The sequence below is a fragment of the Grammomys surdaster genome, unplaced genomic scaffold (assembly GCF_004785775.1).
Source record: "Grammomys surdaster isolate TR1022 unplaced genomic scaffold, NIH_TR_1.0 131, whole genome shotgun sequence".
Lineage (NCBI taxonomy): Eukaryota > Metazoa > Chordata > Mammalia > Rodentia > Muridae > Grammomys > Grammomys surdaster.
The window spans coordinates 61,811-86,156 of NW_021604589.1; the positions used below are offsets into that span (position 1 = coordinate 61,811).

Here is a 24,346-nt window from a genome sequence, read left to right on the forward strand (position 1 = left end):
TGTTGAATAATAGTGTAATGTTTCTAGGAGGAAAAATCTGTTTTTTAAGGAAATAAAAGCTAGAAGCAGCACAATGATAACTTGGTACAAATCTTAACTGTGCTAGGTCAAAATTGTCTGTTCTAAGTTCATCCTTTTGGAGAATTACATTCCATTTTGATTATGATTTAATTTTAACTTTGTTTTGTATCATTTCCATTTTACAATACCTCTCATTTATGCCCTCCTCCTCCTGTGTCCTAAAGTCATTAGTGCGTCCATTTATTAATATTTATATACATTTGTATTTTAACTATAACTTGTTCATTCTATATGAGAACATGTATTTACACACAAATATACATATATATGTTCTAGTTTTATATGTGAGTAATTTTTGTTTTTCATTTCATACCCCAATAAAGCTGAGAAAAAACGCAAGGGCAAAACAGTCACCACACCTTGGACTTACCAACCCAGTCTTTTTGCAGATCAAGGAAGAGCCCCAGGTGATTGCTTTGCTTTTTGCTGTATTAGCCTATATTACTCATAACTTATTTGTTGTGTGTTAAATAATAGTGCAGTGTTTTCTGCTAGAAAATTTTTTTCTAAGAAAACCATTGCAAAAAGCAACTTAGTGTTAAACTGTTAGAAATTTGACTGTGCTAAGCCAAATATTACTCTTTTTATTATAAATTCATCTTACTGGAGAATTAGATTTTTCCTTATGATTTAATTTCATCCTTACTTCCTTCCAGTGTCTCCCATTTATCCCCATCCTTTCAAATTCATATGCTCTCTTTTCACAGTTCGTGTTTGCATTTAAAAATATCTATATACATACATATTCTTACCTATAAATTGTTCAGTCTATTTAAGGGTGTGTGTGTTTGTCTGTTTTGGAAGGGGGCTGTTTGTGTGCATGTGTGTGTATTTGTGTGTTATTTTTTCTGGGTTTGTGGCACCTTACCCTGAATTGGTGTGTTTTTCCCTGGGTATTCCCTCCTCTCCCTTTTTCCCAGATCTCTTATGTTTTATACAATTCTTTGTGTAGTGTTGATGCCTCATATGCTTTTCTCTGTCTAGTGTGTATATATATTGCTGTCATTTGTTCAGGTCACATTTTGGGGTAGTGGTGTTAGTGAGATTTTATGTGTTGCTCTTGATAGTACTAGGAGACTCAATCTTAAAACACACTCCCTGACACTCTGACTCTTTCTAGTCTTTCTTCTACCTCTTGAGCATTGGTCCCTGAGCCTAGGTGCAGTAATGTTTTGTAGATATCTCCATTCTGATTGACATACACCACTCTCTACTTTGATTTGTTGTGGTTTCCTGCAACCATCTCTGTCTGTAGCAAAAGAAAAGTTTTCTTGGTGAACAGTGAAGATGACAGTTATCTTTGGGTATAAGGATAGTGTTTATACATTGTTTTTAGAGATTATGCTGATATAGTAAATTAGAGGTTGTAGATTCTTCTTCAGTAACAGTGATATTACAATTACAGTCTTATTAGCTGTGTTTCCAGTAGCTGGTATGCTCTCCCTCCAAGTAAAGTGTAAATGATGGGCATTGTGACATATCGTGTGAGCATGGTGATAGCCTATATTATGACAAGGCTTTATTAGAGAATTGCATAGTAGTATATAAGCTTAATTATTGAGAAAGCATATGGGATTAAAAAAGGTGTTCTAGCTTTACAGGTGAATAATTTTTGTTTTGCACTTTATACCTCAATAAAGCTGAGAAAAAACACAAGGGGAAAACAGTTACCACACTTTGGACTGACCAACCCAGACTTTTCACAGATCAAGGAGCAGCCCCAGGTGATTGCTTTGTTCTTTTTGTTTATTAGTTTGTATTATTCCGTACTTATTTACTGTGTGTTAAATGATAGTGTAATGTTTTCTGGTGGAAAGTCTTTTCTTTTAAGAAAACAAAAGCACGAAGCAGCTCAATCATAAATTGTTTTAATTTTGACTGTGCTAAGTCAAATTTAACTGTTTATTATATCTTTGAGAATTCAACTGTTTTCTGATTATAAATTAATTTTAAGTTTTCACAGTATCCTTTCTTCCTCCAAAACCTCTGATTTTTTCCCTCCTTTTCTTCACCAAATTTATGGCACATTTAGTGCCTGTATTTAAGCATATCTATGTACAAATATATTCTTAACTATAACCTGATCTGTCTGTAGGAGTATATGTGTGTGTGTCTGTGTGTGCATGTGTGTGTTTATGGTTGGATTTGTAGCACCTGGAAGAATGGCGTTGTTGTGTTCCTCCTTGAGATTCCCATCTCTCCTTTTCCCAGTTTTCCTCAGTTTTATATAGTGGTTTGTGTTGGTTTGATTCTGCATGGCTGTATCGCCTTTTCTCTGTCTAGTGTCTCTCTCTCTCTCTCTCTCTCTCTCTCTCTCTCTCTCTCTCTCTCTGTGTGTGTGTGTGTGTGTGTGTGTGTGTGTGTGTGTGTGTGTGTGTGTTCCAGACTCTCTGGCTCTTATCCTAGCCAGTTTTTCTGAGGCAGTGTAGTCTTACATTATATACAGGAGTGTTCTGTTTTCTGTTGATGTATCCATTCTCGTTGTGTTCCATCACTGTTTTTCTTGGTTATCTTTTATTGTAATCCTCCCTGTCCTTGGTAATCAGATGTTTTCCCATTGAAGAGTAAAGGCTACAGTTACCTTTGGGTATAAAGACAATGTCTATAGAAATATGTTAGGGATTATGCGGCTTAGTAAATTAGTGGTTGTAGATTTGCCTCCAAACCCATTAACATCCCTATACAGAGTTTTAACTGGGTTTTCAGTACCAAGTATGCTGTCCCTTCTTGTTGAATGGGTCTTAAGTCAGAATAAAGAGCAGTTGGTTACTGTAAAGGTATGTGTGCCACTACTTCATCCTAAGAGTTACCATGCCTTGGTTATCATTTGTACATCTCACCAAAGCAAATTAGGAACTTTCCTATGACTATGCTATATTAAAAGCCATCACTATTCATCATACATATCAGAATACAGTATGTTCTAGCTTTAAATGTACATGCTTTTTCCCATTTCATACCTCTACAAAGCTGAGAAAAAACCCAAGGGCAAAAGAGTCACCAAGCCTTGGAAAGAGCAAGCCATACCATTTCACTTTGGAGCAGCAGGTCCAGGTGATTGCCTCTTTTTTTCTATATTACATTATGAGATGATTTTTGTAGATTGAAAAATTGTATGATGTTTTCTGATGGAAATACTTACTTTTTCTAGGAAAAGAAATACAGAAATTAGCAAAATGATAAATTAATGGAACTTTTCACTGTGCTAAGTCAAATTTGACTCTTAGTATAAGTTCTTCCTTTTTATTTCATGTTTTAAAAGAGAAAACTCTGTTTTTTTGAGATTATAATTTAATTTAAACCATTCTTCCTACCTTTTCCTCCCTTAAGCTTTCTATATACCCCTCCATCTCTTTGCCAAAGTGTATGCTCTTTTGTCACTAATTGTCACTCCTTGCATTCAAGAATATATATGTACATATACAGTCCTAAATATAACTTTTTCAGTCTATATGAAAGTACCTGTATGTATGTTTACATGGGGTAGTTTTATTACACCAGTGATTTGTTGTCCTCTTCCTTGTGTATCCCATCTTCCTTTCCCAATTTTCTTCAGTTTTATATAGTCATTTGTGTGGAGTTGAGGCCTTGTGAGCATTTCTTTTTCCAGTTTGTATATGTGTTGGTATCATTCTTGTTTAGCTCTTGTTTGGGCAGTGATGTTGATGAGATTTTATATGTGTTTCTCCTGATATTACTAGGAGACACAGTTTTAGAGCAAACTCCTTCACCTTCTGGCTTTTTAATAGGCTTTCTCCCTCTTATTGGTGAGTGTTCCCTGAGCCTTAACATATGTGAAGGAGTGTTCTTTAGTTATATCCATGCTGATTGTTTTCCACCACTCTCTGTTTTGATTGGTTGTAGTTTATTATAATGGTTTCTGTCTGTGCCAAGTGTTCTAGATAAGGAGTATATACTATAATTATTGGTATAAAGACAAATATTTGTAGATTTTTGTTATGGCCTCTCCTTCTTTAGTTAAGTTATTGGTTGCAGATAGTCCTCCAATAACTATCACTTCCATAACACAAAATTTTAAGCTGGATTTTCAATACCAGACATCATTTCACTCATGTTGAGTGGATTCTATGTCTAAGATTCTATTTTTGGTTACTGCTGAGGTATAATATGCTACTACTGCATTTTTAGAGCTATCACGCCATCCTGCACATTGTTACACATCATGTAAGCATAACATGAGCCCTTTCAAGAGTATGTTGCATTAGAAGCATCATTATTTAGCATGTATAGTGGAAGATAATGTATTCTAGCTTTAAATGTACATAATTGTGTTTCATTTCATAACTCAACAAAGCTGAGAAAAAACCCAAGGGCAAAAGAGTCACCAAACCTCGGAAAGACCAGGCCCAATTTTTAGCAGATGAAGAAGCAATGCCAGGTGATTTGCTTTGTTTGTTTTCTTATATTGATTTTCAAGATGATTCCTCACTATTGAATAATAGCATATTGTTTTCAGAAATGACAGGGTTTTTGTTTTAAGAAAACAAATACAAAACATAGCACAGTGATAAACTGATAAAAAATTTCTCTGTTCTAAATCAAATTTATTGGCTATTTTAATAAATTCATCTTTTTAGAGAATTAAAATGTTTTCTGGTTACAAAAAGTGACTGTACCTAAAATTTCATTTAGATTGGCATTTTGTTTAAAATGTTTTATTTTTAATTATTTTATTTATTGTTAAAAATTCATCTTACTCTGTTTTCTCCAACTTTTTCATTGTCTTTATTTATCTTTATGTGTATAGGATATCATGTTCCTTTTCTTTCTTAACAAAAAAAAAGTTTTTTTAAAGGTACCTAATTCATGTTTACATATTACTGAATATTGTCCCTGCCATAGAGTGTGGTTGATATGCACCATGTCAGTCTATAGAAGAAAACTGTTTTTTTTTTCTTTAACAGTAGCTATCAATTTTGAATATAGATTCTTAGCTAAGGACTTAGGCTTTGTATCTACTTTACCTCATCCATGCTGGGATTTTTGTCTGGCTTGAGCTTGTGTAGGTCCTCTGCGTTGTGTCATTTTTTTTTTGTTAGTTTGCAAGTGTAATTCTCTGTTGGTTCCTAAAAATACTCATTCATTAGATTCCTTTTATACCTCTGGTTAGAATCTTTCTGTCCGATTTTTCAAATAGATAATTGTATTTTGAGGCCATGAGAGTGATACAGATATCTCATTTATGATTGAACACCCCAGAGTCTCTTCACTTTCTGCAAGTGGTCAAGTTGTAGGTCTCTTTGCTAATTACTACTGCAAGAAGAATCTCTGAGAAGGGCTAAGTAAGTCACGAACAATGATTATTGATTATTAGTAATGAATAGAAGTATGCCGTTCATTACAAATCATTTTATATACTGTGTCCACTTACTAGAATGATGCTAGTAGGATTTTACCTAGGACATTTGACCTATCTTGTCACAGGTACTTTGCCTCATTACCAATATTATTTTTGGGTTCCATAAGATGGAATCCAAAAAGTGTTTGATTACCCCCCCAATTATGCCACTACTGTGACAGTGGGTATATCTTGCAAGCAGGTAGTTATTGTAGCTTGCTCAGTTTGTAGCTTGTTGAGATTGTGATCACTTTTCTTCTCTAGTAGTGTGTATAGCATCTTTTCATACTCTAAGCCATAGCCAGTTAAAATGAAGCTTCCATTTGTATACCAGTTCATTTTTGCACATTCCTTGACATAACATGTGGTGTGTTCAGCAAATCAAAACTAATTTTGAGATTCTTTCCCTCAAGTTCTAGAAGTAAGCCAGTAGCATTGGCAATTCCCTGTAGCATTAGATGTGAGATCTGTTGGACTCCTTTGGCCAACACTTGAAAAGTGATAACCCGTTTTTTTGGTACTAAGTTGGGTTTTGGTAGCTTGTATTGTCCAGATGGTGTATTGTCCTTATTTCAGGAAGCTTTTATTGTAGGTTTCTATTTGGCTTTTTCAAGAAGCTTTTCTTGTATTATTTTTCCCCTCATTTACTCCCTCTGTTTTTTCCTTTCATCTCCCACCCCCTTTAATTGTGCTGTTCTATTTTCCCCTTTATAACACTATATTCTGTTTTCCTTTCCTTAGAAGATCCTATCCTCTCTGCTGGTCCCTCTACCTTCCTAATCTCTGTGATATTCTAAAAGTAATGTATCTAGAACATAAAATCTAATGTATGTAATGTATTTCATTATGAGTCTGTATTACATAACTTTGGATGATTTGTTTTTCTATCTTTGACAGTGTACATAAGAATTTTACAATTTCATTTTTCTTAACAGTTGAATAGTATTCTATTGTATAAATATATCACATTTTCATTGTCCATTCATCAGTTGATAAAGATCTAAGCTTTTATCAATTTCTAATTACTGTGACTAGAGCAGTAGTGAACATGGATCTGCAGGTATCTCTTTTTTTAGGATGTAGAGTCCTTTGAGTATATATCCAAGAGTGGTATAGCTAGAGCTTGAGGTAGATCGATTTCCGTCTTTCTGAGGAACCACCACACTGATTTACATAGTGGTCTTACAAGTTTTTACTTCCACCAGCAATGGGGTGAGTATTCTACTTACCCCACATCCTTGCCAGCAAAAACTGTCATTTGTATTATTAATCTTGGCCATTCTGGATAGGGTAAGGTGAGATTTTATGTGTCTTCTTGCTGTGTATGAATATTGATCATTCTCAAAGGATTTCTCTGCCATTTGTGTTTCATTTGTTTTGAGAACTTCATTCTGTTCTGTATCCTTCCTTTTTTAAAAAAATGGGTAATTGTTTTCTTGGTGTTTAGCTTTTTTTTTTTTTTAGTTTTTGTATATTCTAGATATGCTATCCCTCTGTCAGATCAACAGTTGGTAATGAGTTTCTTTGCATTGTCTGGTCTTTTTTGCTCAAATCATTGTGTCCTTTCTATACAGAAGCTTCTTAGCTTCATGGAGTCCCATTTATTCCATTTATTAATTTTCATTTTAATATATGGCCTCCTGGGTTCTTCTCAAAAAGTCTTTTTCTGTGCCAATGAGTGCTTGCCCATGGGATGAGTCTCAAGTTGGGCCAGTTCGTGGTTGGCCATCTTCTCAGTCTCTGCTCCATCTTTGTCCCTGCATTTCTTGTAGAGAGGAAAAAATTTGGTTCAAAAGTTTTGTGGGTTGGTTGGTGTTCTTATCCCTCCTCTAGAGTCCTTCTGGCTTCAGGAAGTGGCCTCTTCAAGTTCCATATCATATCCTCATTGCTATCTTTCACAAAATGTTTGTAGATGTGTAGGCTTATATTCAGGTCTTTAACTTTATTACATTGTTCAATGTGTCTAGTTTTATGCCCAGCATCATGCTGTTTGTATTAATATAGCTCTGTAGTACAGCTTAAAGTTAAGAAGGGTAATATTTTTAGCAGTTCATTTATTGTGTGATTGTTTTAGCTATCTGGATTTTATGTGTATATTTCCATATGAAATTGAAGAATATTATATTCCTATAAAGAATTATGTTAGAAATTTGATGGGGATTACATTGAATGTATAGGTTTCTTTTTATAGGATGGCAATTTTCATAATATTTACCCTACTCAATCCACGAGCATGGGAAGTCTTTGTTTCTTAAATTTTTTATTATGCAAGTCTTTCATTTGCTTAGTTTGAGTAATTCTAATATATTTTTGAGGTAATTCTGAAATGGCATGCTGCTGCTTTGCTCTATAATTTGTTCCCACTTTCTTTGTCATTGGTATAAAAAGGAGACTACTAAATTTGTGTATTAATATTATATCCTGATATTCTTGAATATATTTATCAACTATCACAGTTCCCTGGTATAGTCTTAGAAGTCTTTTATGTATAAGATCATATGCTCTCCAAATGAGGACATTTTGATGTATCCCTTTCCTGTTTTTAGCTCCACAATCTTCTTCCCTTGTTGTGATCATGATCTTCATGATCTAGCTAAGACTTAGACACCATGTTGAAAAGGTGTGTAAAGAGTGACTTACGTGGATTTTTTTTTAAAAAATTCCACATTTAGAAGGGATGTTGATTGTGAGCTTGTTATAAATAACCTTAATTATACTAAGATGTATCCCTTGTATTTCTGATCTCTTCAAGACTCCTATCAGGAGTGTTGAAGTTTTCAAAGTCCTTTTCTGTCTCTTTGTGTGGTTCTTGTCCTTTAGTCTGTTTAGTACTTTATATATGTTGAACCATCTGCGTCTCTGGGATGAAACTGTGTTGATGGTGGACAGTCTTTTTGATGTGTTCTAGAATTTAGTTTGTAATATTTTATTGATATTTTATTCGTTTATATTCATAATGATATTGGTCTATGGTTTTTTTGTTGGGTCTTTGTATGGTTTTGGTATCCAGAGTATGGATGGCCTTGTAAGTAGAATTTAGAAATTTCTTTTTTACAGAATACTTTGAGGACTATTGTCATTAATTCTTCTTTGGACATCTGATAGAATTCTATGCTGAGTCTATCTGTCCCTGGGCTGATTTTAGTTGATAGATTTTTAGTTATTGCTTCTATCTCATTATGGGTTATGAATCTATTAAAATTATATTTGCTTTATCTTAATTTAACTTTGATTATATATTTCAAGAAACATGTTGATTTCTTTTAGACATTTTAGTTTAAGAAAATACAGATTTTTTAAAGTAAAACTTTATGATTCTCCCTTTTATCTCTTAATTTTGCTAGTTTGGATCTTGTTTAAGATAATTTTCATGGATTTTGGAAGTTTTAATCAGTTATAAGATGATGTTTTTACTATATTATTTTCTTTAATTTTTGTTGCTAAGCTCTTTTCTCAGCTCTTAGTGTGAGTAGTACAGATACAACACCACCTTCTTCCTCTGAACAACCAAAGTTTTCTACCTCTGGGAAAACAAAGTCTTCCACCGCCAAAGGGGCTCAGTCTTCAAGGAAGTCTCCACGGAAAACAAGTGTTGTGCAACCAATACCAAAGACCAGAAAGAAATCAGGACAAACTAAGTCTACTGGAGATACTTCATCCCCTAAGAAGGGCATTACTATTAAAATTGTCCTACCAAAGAAAAGAGGTGGAAAGTCTGGAAAAAAGGTTAGTCATATTTCTTGCTAATTTGTATTGTAAGTCTCCATATTAGAGTATTTTTTAATTCAGTTTAGCAATTTAATAAGACTATACTGAGGTGTTTTTTGTTTTTTTGGGTTTTGTTTTTTTAGGATATTAACTGTATAATGTCCTTTTTGTCTTAGTTAGGTTTTCTATTTTGATGAATCAAAATCAGCTTATGAGGAACTTATACTTCTGTACCACTCTGCATCATCAAAGTCAGTCAAGGCAGGAACTAACACATGGCAGAAAGGGGAGCTGGAGTTGGGGGGTCAAGCAGAAATAGTAAATGTAATGTAAAATAACATTGTCATTAGACAAACTTAACTAATATTGGCTGGTGATGCAAGAATAAAGAATAAATGTCTTGGAGAATAAAATAGAATCTAATGTGAAAAACTGAAACAATTTAAACTGAGAAAGACTAAGATGAGATTTTTTTAACATGTATAATTATTCAGAAGGAAAAGAGGGAGGGAAAAATTAGGGCAAGAAAATACTTGTTATTATTGTTAAGTTTGTACTGTAGATAAAAATGCATAAACTATTTACATTAAGTCTGAGTGTGAAGGATAAGGATCTATATAAGTTTCAACATTTTATGTAAAATGGTACAGTATGAATTTTTATATGTGAACTATAGAAAGTTATGGATGAATCTCTAGTCTAATGAAAAAAATACAAAGTATCTATAATGAATTTTAATTATTCAAATAACCCCTCAAAAGATAGGATAAGTAGAATAACAAAACAAAAAGAATAAAAAAAAACAATCAGAAAGCACATAATAATATGGTTTACTCAGACTCAAATATAGTAATATTTATAGTTAACATTAATAGGCTAAATTCTTGAATTAAAATTCAGAGATTTTAAAAATGGAATTTTAAAAAGTTTCAAATATATAATGTCTATAAAATGTGTATATTAAACATAAAGGCAAAAATCTCAGCAATATCATCTTACACATGTAGTATCTCAGTAGCATATCAGCATAACTTTTGTTTCAGTGAATGCTTACTGCATGGAAAAAATAGTGTCATCTTGTTTTTAAAATACTGTTATTTCTGTTTAAAATATTTAAATTTTATAAAATAGAGTATGAAATATTTGTAGATATATTATGATAAACATAAAACCATGTTGATCTAAAGCAGTAATATTAACATTTTAATAGTAAGAAAAATTGATCTTGAAATTTAATGTGAAATACTTTTTAATGCATTTGAAAGCATATACCTGTATATAACTGTATTCTTCATACCATTTTTTTAAACAGGAAAAAAGTATTCCAGTTATTTCTTCTACATCTTCAGCTTCTTTAAGTTCACTGATGAGAAGTTCTTCATCTAATAAGACTTCTGCGGGGCCATCTGAAATAGTGATGTCTACAGGTAAACTAATATTTTTTCAAAACAGTGATAAAAAATGCTTATCTTATTCAACATTGAATTAAGTATTGTTGAAGTCCTGGAAATAATGTAAAATATTAATATATTTTGCTATACTGATAGTTCAGTTTAATGTTTAGTAAAACCTTTTTAAATTCATGTCACCTGAAAATCAGTATCCCACATTTTGAATTTGTGTCATTGTTAAGTTCTTCTTCCTTTTCACAGTATCTTTTCATTTTGTATTATGTATTTTCCAAGGTAACTCATGCCTTTTGAACATAAATTTTTCTGTCAAAGGACATGGTGATTTTAAATTCCTTTCTTACAGGTTTGAAAAGAGCACAGACCAAAGCAAATCAATCCTTTTTATCATCTCCTATACATTTTAATTTTTTTCTATTTTAGTTTTGCTTTCATTTTTATTTTGTAAGTTTGAGCTTTTTGCCTACACGTGTATTTCTGTACCATGTATGTATGTGTCTAGTTCCCAGAAGAGGATGTCAGATCCCCTGGGACTACAGATAATAGACAGTTTTAAGCTACCATGTGGAAGATAGGAAGCAAACTCAGGACCCCTGAAAATAACAGCCAGTGAGCTTCACCATTTAAACCATCTCTCTATCCCCCTTACTGTTTAAAAGATGTTTGTCCTATTACTTCTTTATATCTTTAATTACCACCCTCATATTCTTACATTTCTTCTTACTTACAATTTTTCTTTCTCACTTTAAAGGAAATTGTTTTTCAAAATATTATTTTTCAAAGACTTTATTTGTACACCTCATTTCTGATTTTTAATGAATACAAGTTGATCTTTCTAAACGAAGAATTTAAAGTCTGAACCTTTTGAGTACTGACATAAGTAAAAGCCACCTGACTTCATAAAAATAGGTTGCAATCAAAACACAAGTGCCCCCAAATTATTGTTTCAAACCACCTCTAGGCTTTGTGTATAACATGTATATGAAGTTATACATGAATTTTATGCTCAGATTTATATCCCGTTGACAAGTCTTCTCAGTGTGTTTATACTAATATTCTCGTCCCAATGATTTCCTCTAGGGGGTGCTTGACATGTATAGTAGACAGATGGCGGAATATTGAAATAAATCCTTCTTTTGTTTTACTTCCTGAATGTATCTGTAACATAAGTACCTTGGGTTGAGTGTTTAATCATGATTTCATTTTTGTGACAAAGCCTATCCTTCCTCCAACTATTGGAGCAAGTCAAATTGTCATATATTTCAACACAGTGAAATTTTTCAATACAAATTAATATGTTAAAATGTTCTTGTTTTAAGAAAATAATACTTTCAGTAATGATAAATCTGCAATTTTAGTACACATTGACTTGCAATTGATTTTTGTAATGAAAATCTCTTCACTAATATTATGATTATAAATGAGAAAATTTTTGTACAAAGAAAGAAGTTTAAAATTTCAGTGAGCCTAGGCATGCACATATATATGGGGCATTTTTATTTTTGTATTTAAAATTCATGTCATTGGAATTTACTATTACATATACCTTAAGTGACTTGATTATTTTAGAAAATGCAGCTGACATACACTATTGGTGATTTACAAGCTAGTTAGTCATAAGTAAGGATGACCAGTTTTCAAAGGGAATGCAAGTTTTTGCATAGTGAAATTGGGTGGGTTGAACTCTAGGAGGAGTTGGAGAAACATCAAAATTTAAAGAAAGACACGAAACTACTCTTTAATTTTGATAACATTTCTTGTAATAATAAATTAAAATGATTTTATGATACCCCCAAGTCTTATCAATCATAAATTTTTTTATGATCAGTTTGAATAGTATTCTAAAATGTTGGATAAACATTTTTCTGTTTGAAAATTCTGTACTTTTACATAAACATGTTAATATATCTGCATGTTTTCAGTAGCAGATGTGGTCATTAATTGAACTATATTTAAGTTTCCTTTAAATGAAGTCATGAATAGGATATGACTATGTAATAATTTAACAAAATTTATTTTAATTCATCTATTTATATATCTTTTCTCTCAAGTCTGTGTGTATGTAAATAAACATGGAGATTGTGGCCCCTACCTGGATCCACAGAAGGTTCAGCAGCTACCTAGCCACTTTGGCCCAGGCCCTGTGAATGTGATTCTCCGGCAGACTGTGCAGGCCTGTGTAGATAGTGCCTTTCATGCCAAGACTGTCTTTCTACTTCTTAAGCCAGATAATAGAGGAGGAGAAATGATAACTGGTATGTTAATCTAATTCTTTTACCATTTATTTATTTATTTATTCACTCTGAATCCTGATCACAGCCCCTCCCAGGCCCTTCCTCACATAGCTCCTACCCCCATCCTTCTTAGTCTTCACCTCTGAGAAGGGTGAGATCCCCCATTAGTACCACCATGGCACTTCAAGTCACTACAGGACTAGGTATATCCTGTCTACTGAGGATAGCCAAGAAAGCTCAGTTAGAAGGACAAGATCCACAGGCAAGCAACAGAGTCAGGGTAAGCCCCCAATTGTTGGGAGAACCTGATCAAGACCAAGCTGCACATCTGCTAAATATGTACAGGGGTCCTAGGTCCAGTCCTTGTATGGTCTTTAGTTAGAGGTTCAGTCTATGGAAGCCCTCCCTGCCAGGGTCCAGATTAGTTGACTCTTTTGGTCTTCTTGTGGAGTCCCTATCCTCTCAATCCTTTCCTAAACTCTTTCACAAGACTCCTCAAGCTCTGTCTAATATTTGTGAATCTCTGCATCTCTCAGAGGACAGTTATGCTAGGTTTCTGTCTACAGCATAACAAAGTATCATTAATAGTATCAGGAGTTGATTCTTGCCCATGAGATGGATCTCAAGTTTGCCCAGTTATTGGTTGGTTATTCCCTCAGTCTGTGCTCCCATCTTTGTCCCTGCAATTCTTGTAGACAGGACAAATCCTGTGTCACACAAACAAAAACGAAAATAGACAATTCATGTGAGTATAATACTATAAATTTAAATAAAAGGTACAGATTGTTTTCCCTTTTAAGCTAGCTATTTAGGCATAGTACCTTGTAAGGAGCTTTAAAGAACAGTGTGACTCAAAAAGAAACCTTGTAAAGGTAAAGTAAAAAGGCTAGAGATTGTAACTCAGAGGTAGCATGCTTCCCTTGCATGCATAAGGCCCTGAGTTTAATCTCAAGCACCTTAAAGATTTTTTTTAAAATGGAGTAGTAGAGAGGTAAGTTGTAGCTTGTGTCTACTGTGATTTTATACTATAACTTTTGTACTCAATGGGATATTTAGTGTAGAAAGGTTACTGTAAATGAAGCCATTTTTGTTATCCTGTTTATAAACATGTTAAATAGAAATTGCTGTCAATTCCTTTTTATATTTCAAAATGCAAAAAGTAAACTTAAAGCACATTTCCTGAATTGATTCTTCTGGCATTGATTCTTCTGTTATTGATTGCATTTCTCTTCTGTCTACAAGATGACTGATGACTGACATTACTTTCCCACTTTATAGCCTTCTTCAGTGGGAAAGTTCATACAGTTAATCTCCCTCCAGTGAATAGTGCATCATTTGCACTTCGCTTTCTTGAAAATTTCTGCCACAGCCTGCATTGTGATAATTTTTTGAGTAGCCAGCCTTTCAGACATAGGTCTCATGTTCATACCTCAACTACAGGCATTGATCAAAGCAAACCAGGTAAGAAAATAGAAGTTTTTAAAAATATATATACTATACACTTAAGAAAGTGTGTTTGTGAGAGTGTGTGAGCGCATGTGTGCACGCATGCATGTGTATGCTATGTGGCGATTGGAAGCAGTGCACAGGTGGAGGTCAGAAATTAAGTTTCTGGAGTCAGTTCTCTCCTTCCATCTTTTCATGGGTTCTAGGAATTGAACTCAGACCACCAGGCAAGTGTCTTTATCTGCTGACCCCTAATATGTTTTTATTCTGCATTTTATACTTAGGAAAGAATGTGGGTTTTCAGAGTTTTTCTTTCCTCTTCAAGCTTTTAGCCACACTGAACTAATGAAAAAATGTATAGTATATGATTATGCTTTCTTCTCTTAAAGTGAGAAACTAGTTTCTTACTGTATTCCTAATGAACTTGAGAATCAAAGCCAATGCGTTATGTTTATAGTTAGACTTTTTCTGTTAGGTTGGGGCATGCCTTTAACATTACTAATATAAAGAAATAAGCAAAGACTATTGAGCTCATAGATTATAAAGAATGGTTTTCTCAAAATTAGCTCTGGTTACCTGTCTTCCATAAGACTATCAAACTGGTGGCTGAATAAAAAGATGAGTATGATGTTGTCCTATAGAACCAAAGGTGATATTCTTGTTTCCAATCTCTACAGTAAGAAAGTTGTCTGAGCTTTCTGGCCAATAGTTTGGAAATAAAGTTTGTTGCTCTTTCATATGGCTATGGCAGATAACCATGTTCTTGTTATAGTGGAACTTTATATGTGTCTTTAGAGTAGCTAAAATTTCCAGGTATTAAAACTTCATTGTTTTCTGGCCAAATCCTGCCGATTCTGGAAGTATAGAGTACCATCATGTACTTAATCTAAGTCCAGTGGTTCAAATTTGTATTCCAGTTGGGTAGAAAATTTGGGCATTATCTCCAGTTACTCCGTTTCTAGTCCTACTGAGTATTTTCATTTTTTCCTCATAAACTTTATTGCCTCTTCATTACCCAAGTCTCTCCTGTCTATTTCTTCCTCTTCCATTTCATTTCCACTACCCTCATTCCATGCAGAACCATATTGAACCATTCTCTGGTTTAGTAACATGATCTCCTACTTAGAGTCCTCTTTCTGGTTTCTTCCTGCTAGTATAACTTCCAAGTTTTCTTTTGAAATAAAGTTACAATACAGGAAGTCCTTGTATGAAAATACAGTAGTCATAAAGTATTGAAATTTATCAAACCTGGGTTCCAATGCTAGTTCTGTAAACTGTATACTAAAAGGACATGAAGTCTAGAGAACCTAAATTTTAATCCTGTGCATGCTGTTAATTGGCATTATACTTCATGGGCAAAATTACTGATCCTCCCTGATTTTCTGTTTGCCTTTTTGCAAGGTTCTGATTTGTGAGGAAATAGTATACAGCCATATCTATTCACACAGACCTGTAATCTCAAACACAGAAGAGGTTAAGGTAGTCCAAGACCTGCATGCGACACAGAATTGATTGAGTTTAAGTGTAGCCTGTGCATGTTAGTGAATGAGATCCTTTATCAAAATAAAAAGTAAGTCATCCATGGATATAATTCAGTGGTAGTAGTGCTTGCCTGGTGTGTGTGTCCATAAGCTAAAAGGAATTTAAACATATACGTCTCTAAATTCTTCTAAATTCTTGAAAATGCACACACAGAAACACAAGATTTGTGTGTGTTTCTGTGCGTGTGTGTGTGTGTGTGTGTGTGTGTGTGTATGTATGTATGTATGTATGTGCATGAAAGTGCCTACAGAGTGCAGAAGGGAGACATCGGCTCTCTTGGAGCTTACAGGCATTCGTAAGCTGCCTGATGTGAGTGCTGGGATCTGTTTTCCAATGATTTGGTAAAGCAATAAGGGCTCCTAGCTACTGACCCACCTCTCTGGTCCAAGTCTTTAATATTATATTTCAGTAGAAATACTTAATAGGATACAGTGAGCCTGTTATGATAGTCAAATAATTGGCAGGTTGGTGATATACTATACAAATTACTTTAAAACAGATACTCTATACAGATAATATATAGTTATAAAAACAATTTATTATGGTAATTGTAACATGTTCCTTTTTTTAAAAAAAATAGAAAATGAGGAACTAAAGGAAAAAGGAAACTTCAAACGATTGTCTCTGCAACCTCAGCCTTCTGCTTCTGTCTCATCTAAGGTTCCCAGAAAGTCTGGGCGAGCCTCTAAAGGTAAATAGCATTCATGCATACCAGAATTGTAGAACAACACCCACTCACCACCTATGATATATGCTCTTCTTGATGTGATGGTATTGAGGGTAGGAAGTTAAACTCACCCATATCTGACAATTAGTTTATTACTTTGGTCACTTGAGCACTGTATTCCTTTCAGAAATGTTCTACTGTCATTTTTCCTTTGGATTAAGGAAAAAAACACCTTAGAATGGGCCTATCCATTCTGTTCTGCATTGTTACAAACTAAGAGAAAAGTATAAGCAAATGTGAGAAAACAATATGGTCATGAGGAATAGTTTTGAAGAATTATGCTCCTAAGAACAGATGTTTTCAAGAAGTTCACAAATTTCATGGTAAGATTGGAAAGATAAATTATCATAAGTAACATAGGCATGGTCTCAAATCAAGTATTTTAGAATATTGTCCATTACTATATATGATGAAAAGAGCTGACCATATACATTGTGTTAGAAGCTTGTCATTTAGTATAGCATGAATTAAGTTAACTGTTGTTGGAAATTATTTTTCTTAAGAATTTCATGTGTATTTTTAGTGTCTTGATTAAGCCCCACCTCACTCCATCTCCTTATACATTTATACTTTTTCCTCCCAATTTCATGGGTTAACTCTATTATTTTTGTTGTTATTGTTAAACCAAGAGTCCATATAATTCTACCAGCATGTGCACGCATGTAGGATTGGCTACTGGAGCATAGGCTCTCAAGGGCTGCATCCCTGAAGAAAATAAACTCTCCTTTCCCCGACAGATATTAGTTGCCAGTAGTTCCTTGGCTAGGGTTAAGACTTCCTTTGATAATCTATGCTGGGATTTTGTCTGGTTTGATCTTGTACATAAAGCCACAGCTGTTGTCAGTTCATATATACAATTGCCAAATCATATTTAGAAAATACTGTTTGTTGTAGTTATTCACAGATCATAATGGTCCAGATCATAACAATCTCTCTGCCCCCTCTTCTGAGATGATCCTTAGCCTTGAGGGCACAATATAGTATAGATTCCCAAGTAGGCTGAGCACTCTGTAATCTATCATCCTTTATATCTTGATTAGTTCCTCTACTAACCTCCACCTACTGCAAAAAGAAGCTTATCTAGGGAGAGCTGAGGGATATGTGCATAAATCTTTTAAGAGTCAGTTTAATACTATGTCCACTTTGCAGAGTAATAGTACTAGGTTCTCCACTAGGACTTGTGACCTACCTAGATTCAGGTCCTTGGCCCCATTAACATGTCAAGCATGAGTTCTATCTTCTGAAATAAGGCTTAAATACAATCAGAAAGTGATTGGTTACTCCATACCATTCATACCACTATTGTAACAGTGAATGTATCTTGATAGACCATAATTATAGTAGCTTACAGGATTCATATTTGGGTAAGACCAGTGATTACTTTTCTTCCCTACTAGTGTACCTAGCACCATCTAGCACTATGAAAGCTAGCCAGAAGCTTGCAGGTCAGAACCGATAGATTTTTCTATGCTCAATGTGTTATCTTTAGCAAGTAGGGTCTTGTTATCAATTCTGGGTGATAACCAAAATCAATAGTAATAGCCTTAGTTATAATATTTAATGGTCTGTGACGCTCCACTGAACAACCATTTCAAAAGAACTCTTCCCCGGCACTGAGATTTTATTTAATATCCTATGATGTCTATGAGAGGCCCTATTTGAACTTTTTATATATGTATATATTTCAGGAAGCTTGTACAGTTGTAGATTTCCCTCTGGCTTTTTGAAATGTACTTAAGTGTTAGTTTTCTCTCTGAAAACTCTTCTCTACCCTGCCCTCCAACCCATAACCCACTTAACCCTTCTTACTCCATTATTTTCTGTTCCCCCTTCATGGCACCTGTATTCTTTGTCCCTTCTTTTAAAAGCACCTGCATGGCCCCTCAATGGTTTTCTGACTTGTATAATTACCCTAAGTTTACATATGTGAAAATTCAAAGCTAGAGTTCACATATGAACAAGAATGTGCAATATTTTTCTTTCTAAGTCTGAGTTGCCTCATTCACAGTTGATTCTGACTCCATTCGTGTGTGTGTGTGTTTCATGAATTACATGAATTCATTTTTCATAACAGCTGCATAATATTCCATTGTGCAAGTATACCTCATTATCATTAACTACTCATCAGTTGATGCATATCTAGACTTTCATTTCCTGACTCATGTGAATAGAGCAGAAATGGACATGGATCAACAAGTATCCCTGCAATAGGATAGTCATTTGAGTATATACCCAGGAGTGTTTTAGCTGGGTCATATGCTCAATATATTTTGGAGGACCATCTGCACTGATTTCCATACTGGTTGTATCAGTTTACACTCCTACCACATTGAACAAGTGTTCTCCTTGTGCCATATCCACACCGACATCTGTTGTCCACTTTTTTATCTTTTAGAACTTTTAGCAGTTTAAACTTGAGTATGAGCCGGGTGGTGGTGGTGCACGCCTTTAATCCCAGCACTTGGGAGGCAGAGGCAGGCGGATTTCTGAGTTCGAGGCCAGCCTGGTCTACAGAGTGAGTTCCAAGACAGCCAGGGCTATACAGAGAAACCCTGTCTCGAAAAACGAAAAAAAAAAGACAAAACTTGAGTATGAAACCACAATGCAGAATTAATTTGCATTTCACTTATGTCAAAAGATACTGAAAAGTTTTTGAATGTTTCTAAGCCATTTGTATTTTGTCATTGAGAACTCTAGTTACATGTCAAAATTCTTAATTGAGTTTATTTTGTTGATGCTAGGTTTGAGTTCTTTTTATATTCTAAACAATAGCCCTCTATGAGGTTGTAAGGAATATTTCTCATTCTGTAGACTATCTCATTACTCTAATGATGATATCCTTTGTTAAACAGAAGCTTTTGATTTCAGGTAGTTTCATTTATCAATTGTTAATCTTAATACCTGCAACTACTAAAGCTCTGTTCAAAAAGTCCATAGTTGCATTTAAAAGTAGAACTATATCCTCTACCTTTTCCTCTAACAGATTTAGAATATTGAATCTTAGGTTGAGACCTATGATCCATTTAGAGTATAGTTTTGTTCATTCTATATTTTACATTTCTACACTCTTCAACCAGCACCATTAATTGAAGATTCTAACCTTTTTCCAATATATATTTTTGGGCCTTTTGTTAAAAATGATGTGGCTATAAGAAGGTAGAATTGTATTCAAACCCTTGGTTATATTCTATTAATTTATGTGTTGCTCTTGATGACAGTACCATGCTGTTTCTTATTGCTATACCACTGTAATAATACTTGATATTAGGAATGGTGGTACCTCCAGCAGTCTTGTTTACTCTTCAAGTTTGTTTTGAGTATTCTGGGTCTTTCTATGTTTTTATATAAGTTTTAAGGTTTTTTAAAATTTCTGTGAAGTTTTTATTGGAATTTGATAGAGATTACAGATTGCATTGAATCTGCAAATTAGTTTTGGTATGATGGACATTATCACTATATTTTTTCTATCAATCCATAAGCATGGGAAGTCTTTCTATCTTCTTTAATTTCTTTCTTCAATATCTTATAGTTTTTATTATATAGCAAGTCTTTCATTTCCTTTCTTAGATTTATGCCAAGATTATTTGTTTGTTTGTTTTAGAAAACATCTTACTTTGTAACTCTGGCTGGCTTGGAACTCACTGTATAGACCATTCTGCCCTCAAACTCACAAAAATTTGCCTGTCTCTGTCTCCTCAGTGCTAGGATAAAAAATACAGTAGGAAAATTAAGATTTTTCTTATTATGGAGATTGACCTCCATAGGCTCAGATATTTGAATGTTTGGTCCCTAGTTGGCAGAAGTATTTGGGAAGGATTAAGAGTTGTGGCATTGTTAAAAGAGATATGTCACTGGGGGGTCAACTGAGATTTCAAAAAAGAGATCCATGTACTGTGGCTCTCTCTGCCTTGTGGTTGTGTTTCAAGATATCTTCTCAGCTACTGTTCAAATGCCATGCCTGCCTATGGCCAAGCTCCTTGCCATAATGATTATGAACTCTAACTTGATATAACTGTGAGCCCCAAATTAAATTCTCTCTATGATTAGTTGCCTTGATCATAGCTGTTTTGTGAGGGCAATAGAAAAGTAACCAAGATAGAAGTTGGTACCATTGCTATAAGCCTGGCCGTGCTGCTTTTTGAAGGGATATGGAAGACTTTGGGACTGTTGACTAAGAACATGTTGAAACCTAAAATGGAACTTAATAAGCCATCCTAGTGGGAGCTTAGAAGATAGTAGCATCACGAGTGATGTGAATCAACTCATGAGATTTCAGAGAGAAACAGTATTAGCAACTTTGCTAGAGGCTGATCTGGTGATATTTTGTGTAAGCTCAAGAAATTTCAGATAGAAACAATATTAGCAGGTTGACTACAGGCTGTTTTGGTAATATTTTGGATAATATTGTGGCTGACTTTTGCCCTTGTCTAAGAGTTTTGGATTAATTTCATTTGCAGAGGAGATTTCAAGTCAGCCAAATATTGACTCTTGTTATGTGGTTAGTAGTGATTACTCTTATGCAGAACACAATGAAAAAGAACAAGGAGGGCTACAAGAAATAAAAAATACACATGTGGTTTGAAGAGAAAATGACCACCAGGAAATTTTATGTTGAAGCCTTGGTTTATGCTGAAAGAGATAAGGAGAATAAAGATAATGGAATAAGGGGGGTAGTGACCTCTGGGCAAGATCTCACCACATTAATCCTGAAACTTGTGAAAAGGTTTAATGTATTATCTATTCCTAAAGAGCAGCAGCAAATCAAAGCTTATATAAATAAAATCCAAGGATGAGGCCAGGTTCCCTTCCAAGCAGACAGCAGAACTTGGGAATTTGTCAACATGATCTAGCCTTAGATTCAAGACACAAAAGTAAAGGGGTTGTGGAATCTTCTTACACCATTAAAGAAAGCTGCTGAGGCCAGGAATGTGACAGGGAAATCTCCGCATGGAGGCCAAGAGAGGCCATTGCATGAAGCTGTGAAAGTGAAGCCTGAACTGTATTGGAGACCTCAGGATGTTGGAGATGACAGAGCTGTAGGATACTGCCAAGGAGAGCTGCACACAGGGAGTGGAACCAGTTCAAGAGATACATGTGTTGCAGTCAAGAAAGCTGGAAGGGCAGAGCCATCTGACCCTCTTGACATCTAACAGAACTACAAGATTTGGAGTTTGCCCTGCTAGTGATAGTATTTCTTCACTATTCCCCATTCCTCCCTTTGGAATGGTAATGTGTATTCTGTGTCATTGCATGTTGGCTGTATGTAATATGTTTTTAATTTTACAGGGGCTTACAGTTAAGAAATCACTTCTAATCTCAGAAGAGACTTTGGACTTTTAAACAGTCTTGATATTGAAAGATTATGGGGACTTTTAAAGTTGAACTAAATATATTTTTGCACTAATTATATGGCTACAAGCCTATGGGGACCGTGGAGTGGAATGTGGTGGAATGAGAATGTCACTCATAGAGTCATAGAGTTGAATATTTCATCCCCAGTTGCTGGAAATGTTTGAGAAGGATTTGGAAGTGTGACCTTGTTGGAGAAGGTGTGTTACTGAGGGTGGACATTTGGGTTTTAAAAGGCCAATACCATTCTGCCATTCCTGGTTAGTGTGTACATGCTTTCTTGCCCCCCTCTTTTACTCTGCCTGCCAGCCTGCCTCATGCTCATGGATCAGATGTAACCTCTCAGCTACTGCTTCAGCACTATGCCCGCCTGCCTATTGCCATGCTCCCTGCCTTGATGATCACATACTCTAGTCCTCGGGAACTGTAAGCTTCCAGATTAAATGCTTTCTATTACCTTGCTCATGGTATTTTTGTCATGGCAATAGAAGAGTAACTAAGGTAGCTTTCTAATAGTATTTGAGCTGGTGAAGATAGTGTCTTTTCCCCCCGGTAGTATTGTCTCCTAAGGAACATGGCATATCTAAAATGAAAAGTTTTCCTGAAACATCTGAGAATTCATCAGTGGGTGATGCTTTGTATCCTGCATGTTCAGTTTCCACAGGTGTTTTCTGAGATTGTGTCAAATATCTCAAGTGTATCTGTAGTTGTAAAAAAGTCACTTACCTCAAAGACTTATAAGGACATTAAATTCCAATGGAAGAAGAAAAATGAATGTATATTCGAGAACAGTGTTTCTTAGTCAATGTGTTTATCTTTTTCCTTAAAGATTCCATGTCCGACTATACCCCTGAGTATCTTTTAAAATACCCAAATTATAGAGGGCAGGTTCTCTTTCATATCATTGCCAGGAACAATCCTGATGTGGCTGTTCCTATCTTTGTAGTATCACAGAACTGACTATGGTGATCTGGATCACCAACCATATCTGATAGAGATTTCTCAGACTTTAGTAATTCTCACACAGTTTTAAACAATCCCTGAGGTACTTTGAGAACTCTAAAACCTCTCATGACTCTAAGGCCAAGAAGGACACATTACTTCTCATTTCTGATGTGCTGTCACATCTGTTGAGACCTTTCCTGGTACCAGCCTGTGTTGTGGCTCTTGGATCAGTCTCTGGTATCCTGTTTTATAACCACACCATTTCCCTATTTACCACATCCTCTGTCATTCTCTTAGATCTACCAAGAAAAGGTAGCATCTTATTTCTGTAAAAAGTTGACATAGTTTTTCCTCTTGCTACAACTTGCCACTTAAAGGTTATAATTACAGGAGAGTAAAGAAATGCGTGTTCTATCCATTTTCTCTAGACTGGGTTGAAAATGAAGGATGTAGAAAGCAGGTATTCTACTTGTTTTATATATCATGAATTATCTAAGAGCCAACCTCACTGTACTCATCTATAGCACATTGAATTTTTTTAACCCTCCCCACCTTCTGTAGTGTTTGTTTCTGTTTTTTAAAGGTGATATTGTTTACCTAAGGTCTAAAAATAGATATCTATTTCATAAAAACTAATATAAAATGTTATTTCTAAGTATGTTTACTAAATATCAACTTGTGAAAAACATTTTCTTAGTGAAAGAATTTAAAATAGTATTCCTAATTATAGTTATGTGACTTCTAGATATATGAGTAATATTACTGGCATTCCTAGCTATGGAGAGACATAGTAATTATATTGATTATTAGTAGTTTATAAGGATAGAAATCATTATGGGACACTACATGCCAGGCACATATTTCATGCGGCTACATACACAATATCATCTTTAACTTCCTTGAAGAATAGGTACTGGTAAACATTTTCAGTGAAAAAAAAATCTCAGAAGTCACTTGTCTATGATCTCCAAGAAAAAAAGTAGCTGGGAAAATCCTTGAATCCAGACACTGCCTCCCTGCAAATCTAGAGAATATATAACTTATTATTTCATTGCAAAGATGTCTAGAGTTGTCATTATTATTTTCTTTCAGGTCCTATAAATTTTAGTTTAAGCTGAATTTGTCACTAATGATCACACAACTACTATTGTATCCCCCCCATTATTTAAATAAGAATTGTTGACTTTTACTTTATAAAAGAATTCTAGTAACAGGAGGAATCAGATCACTTTATTTCAGATATATTTAATGATACTGCAATCTTTACGGCCAGGAAAAAATTATGATTGGACTTTGACTTTTCTCATGAGTAGTTTGTTTCATATTAAATATTAAATATTTCATATTTAAAGAAATAACCATTTAATGTTTACAACCACATCTGATTACTTTGAAGATAAAGCCCCAATTTTATTTCAGTAATAGAGTAGTAGAAAGAGAAGATACTAAACTTATTTCAATTTAAAATTAGTTTTATGCTAGAACCTATATACATTTACATACAGTTTATCTGTAAAGTAGTTAACATGTTTTATAAGACATAGCT

General features: G+C 34.4%; 1 protein-coding gene across 3 annotated transcripts in view; it reads left to right on the plus strand.

Moving 5' to 3' along the window:
- The window catches only part of Scml2 (Scm polycomb group protein like 2), an 81,933-nt gene that overhangs the window by 54,806 nt on the left and 2,781 nt on the right, over positions 1-24,346 (plus strand). For all 3 annotated transcript variants that reach the window (XM_028761895.1, XM_028761881.1, XM_028761889.1), the window contains 9 exons: positions 405-488; positions 1,722-1,805; positions 3,052-3,135; positions 4,397-4,480; positions 8,886-9,166; positions 10,461-10,575; positions 12,609-12,812; positions 14,070-14,252; positions 16,360-16,470. In XM_028761895.1, coding sequence (XP_028617728.1) covers positions 405-488; positions 1,722-1,805; positions 3,052-3,135; positions 4,397-4,480; positions 8,886-9,166; positions 10,461-10,575; positions 12,609-12,812; positions 14,070-14,252; positions 16,360-16,470 — 1,230 coding nt within the window. The remainder of the gene's footprint in view (positions 1-404; positions 489-1,721; positions 1,806-3,051; positions 3,136-4,396; positions 4,481-8,885; positions 9,167-10,460; positions 10,576-12,608; positions 12,813-14,069; positions 14,253-16,359; positions 16,471-24,346) is intronic.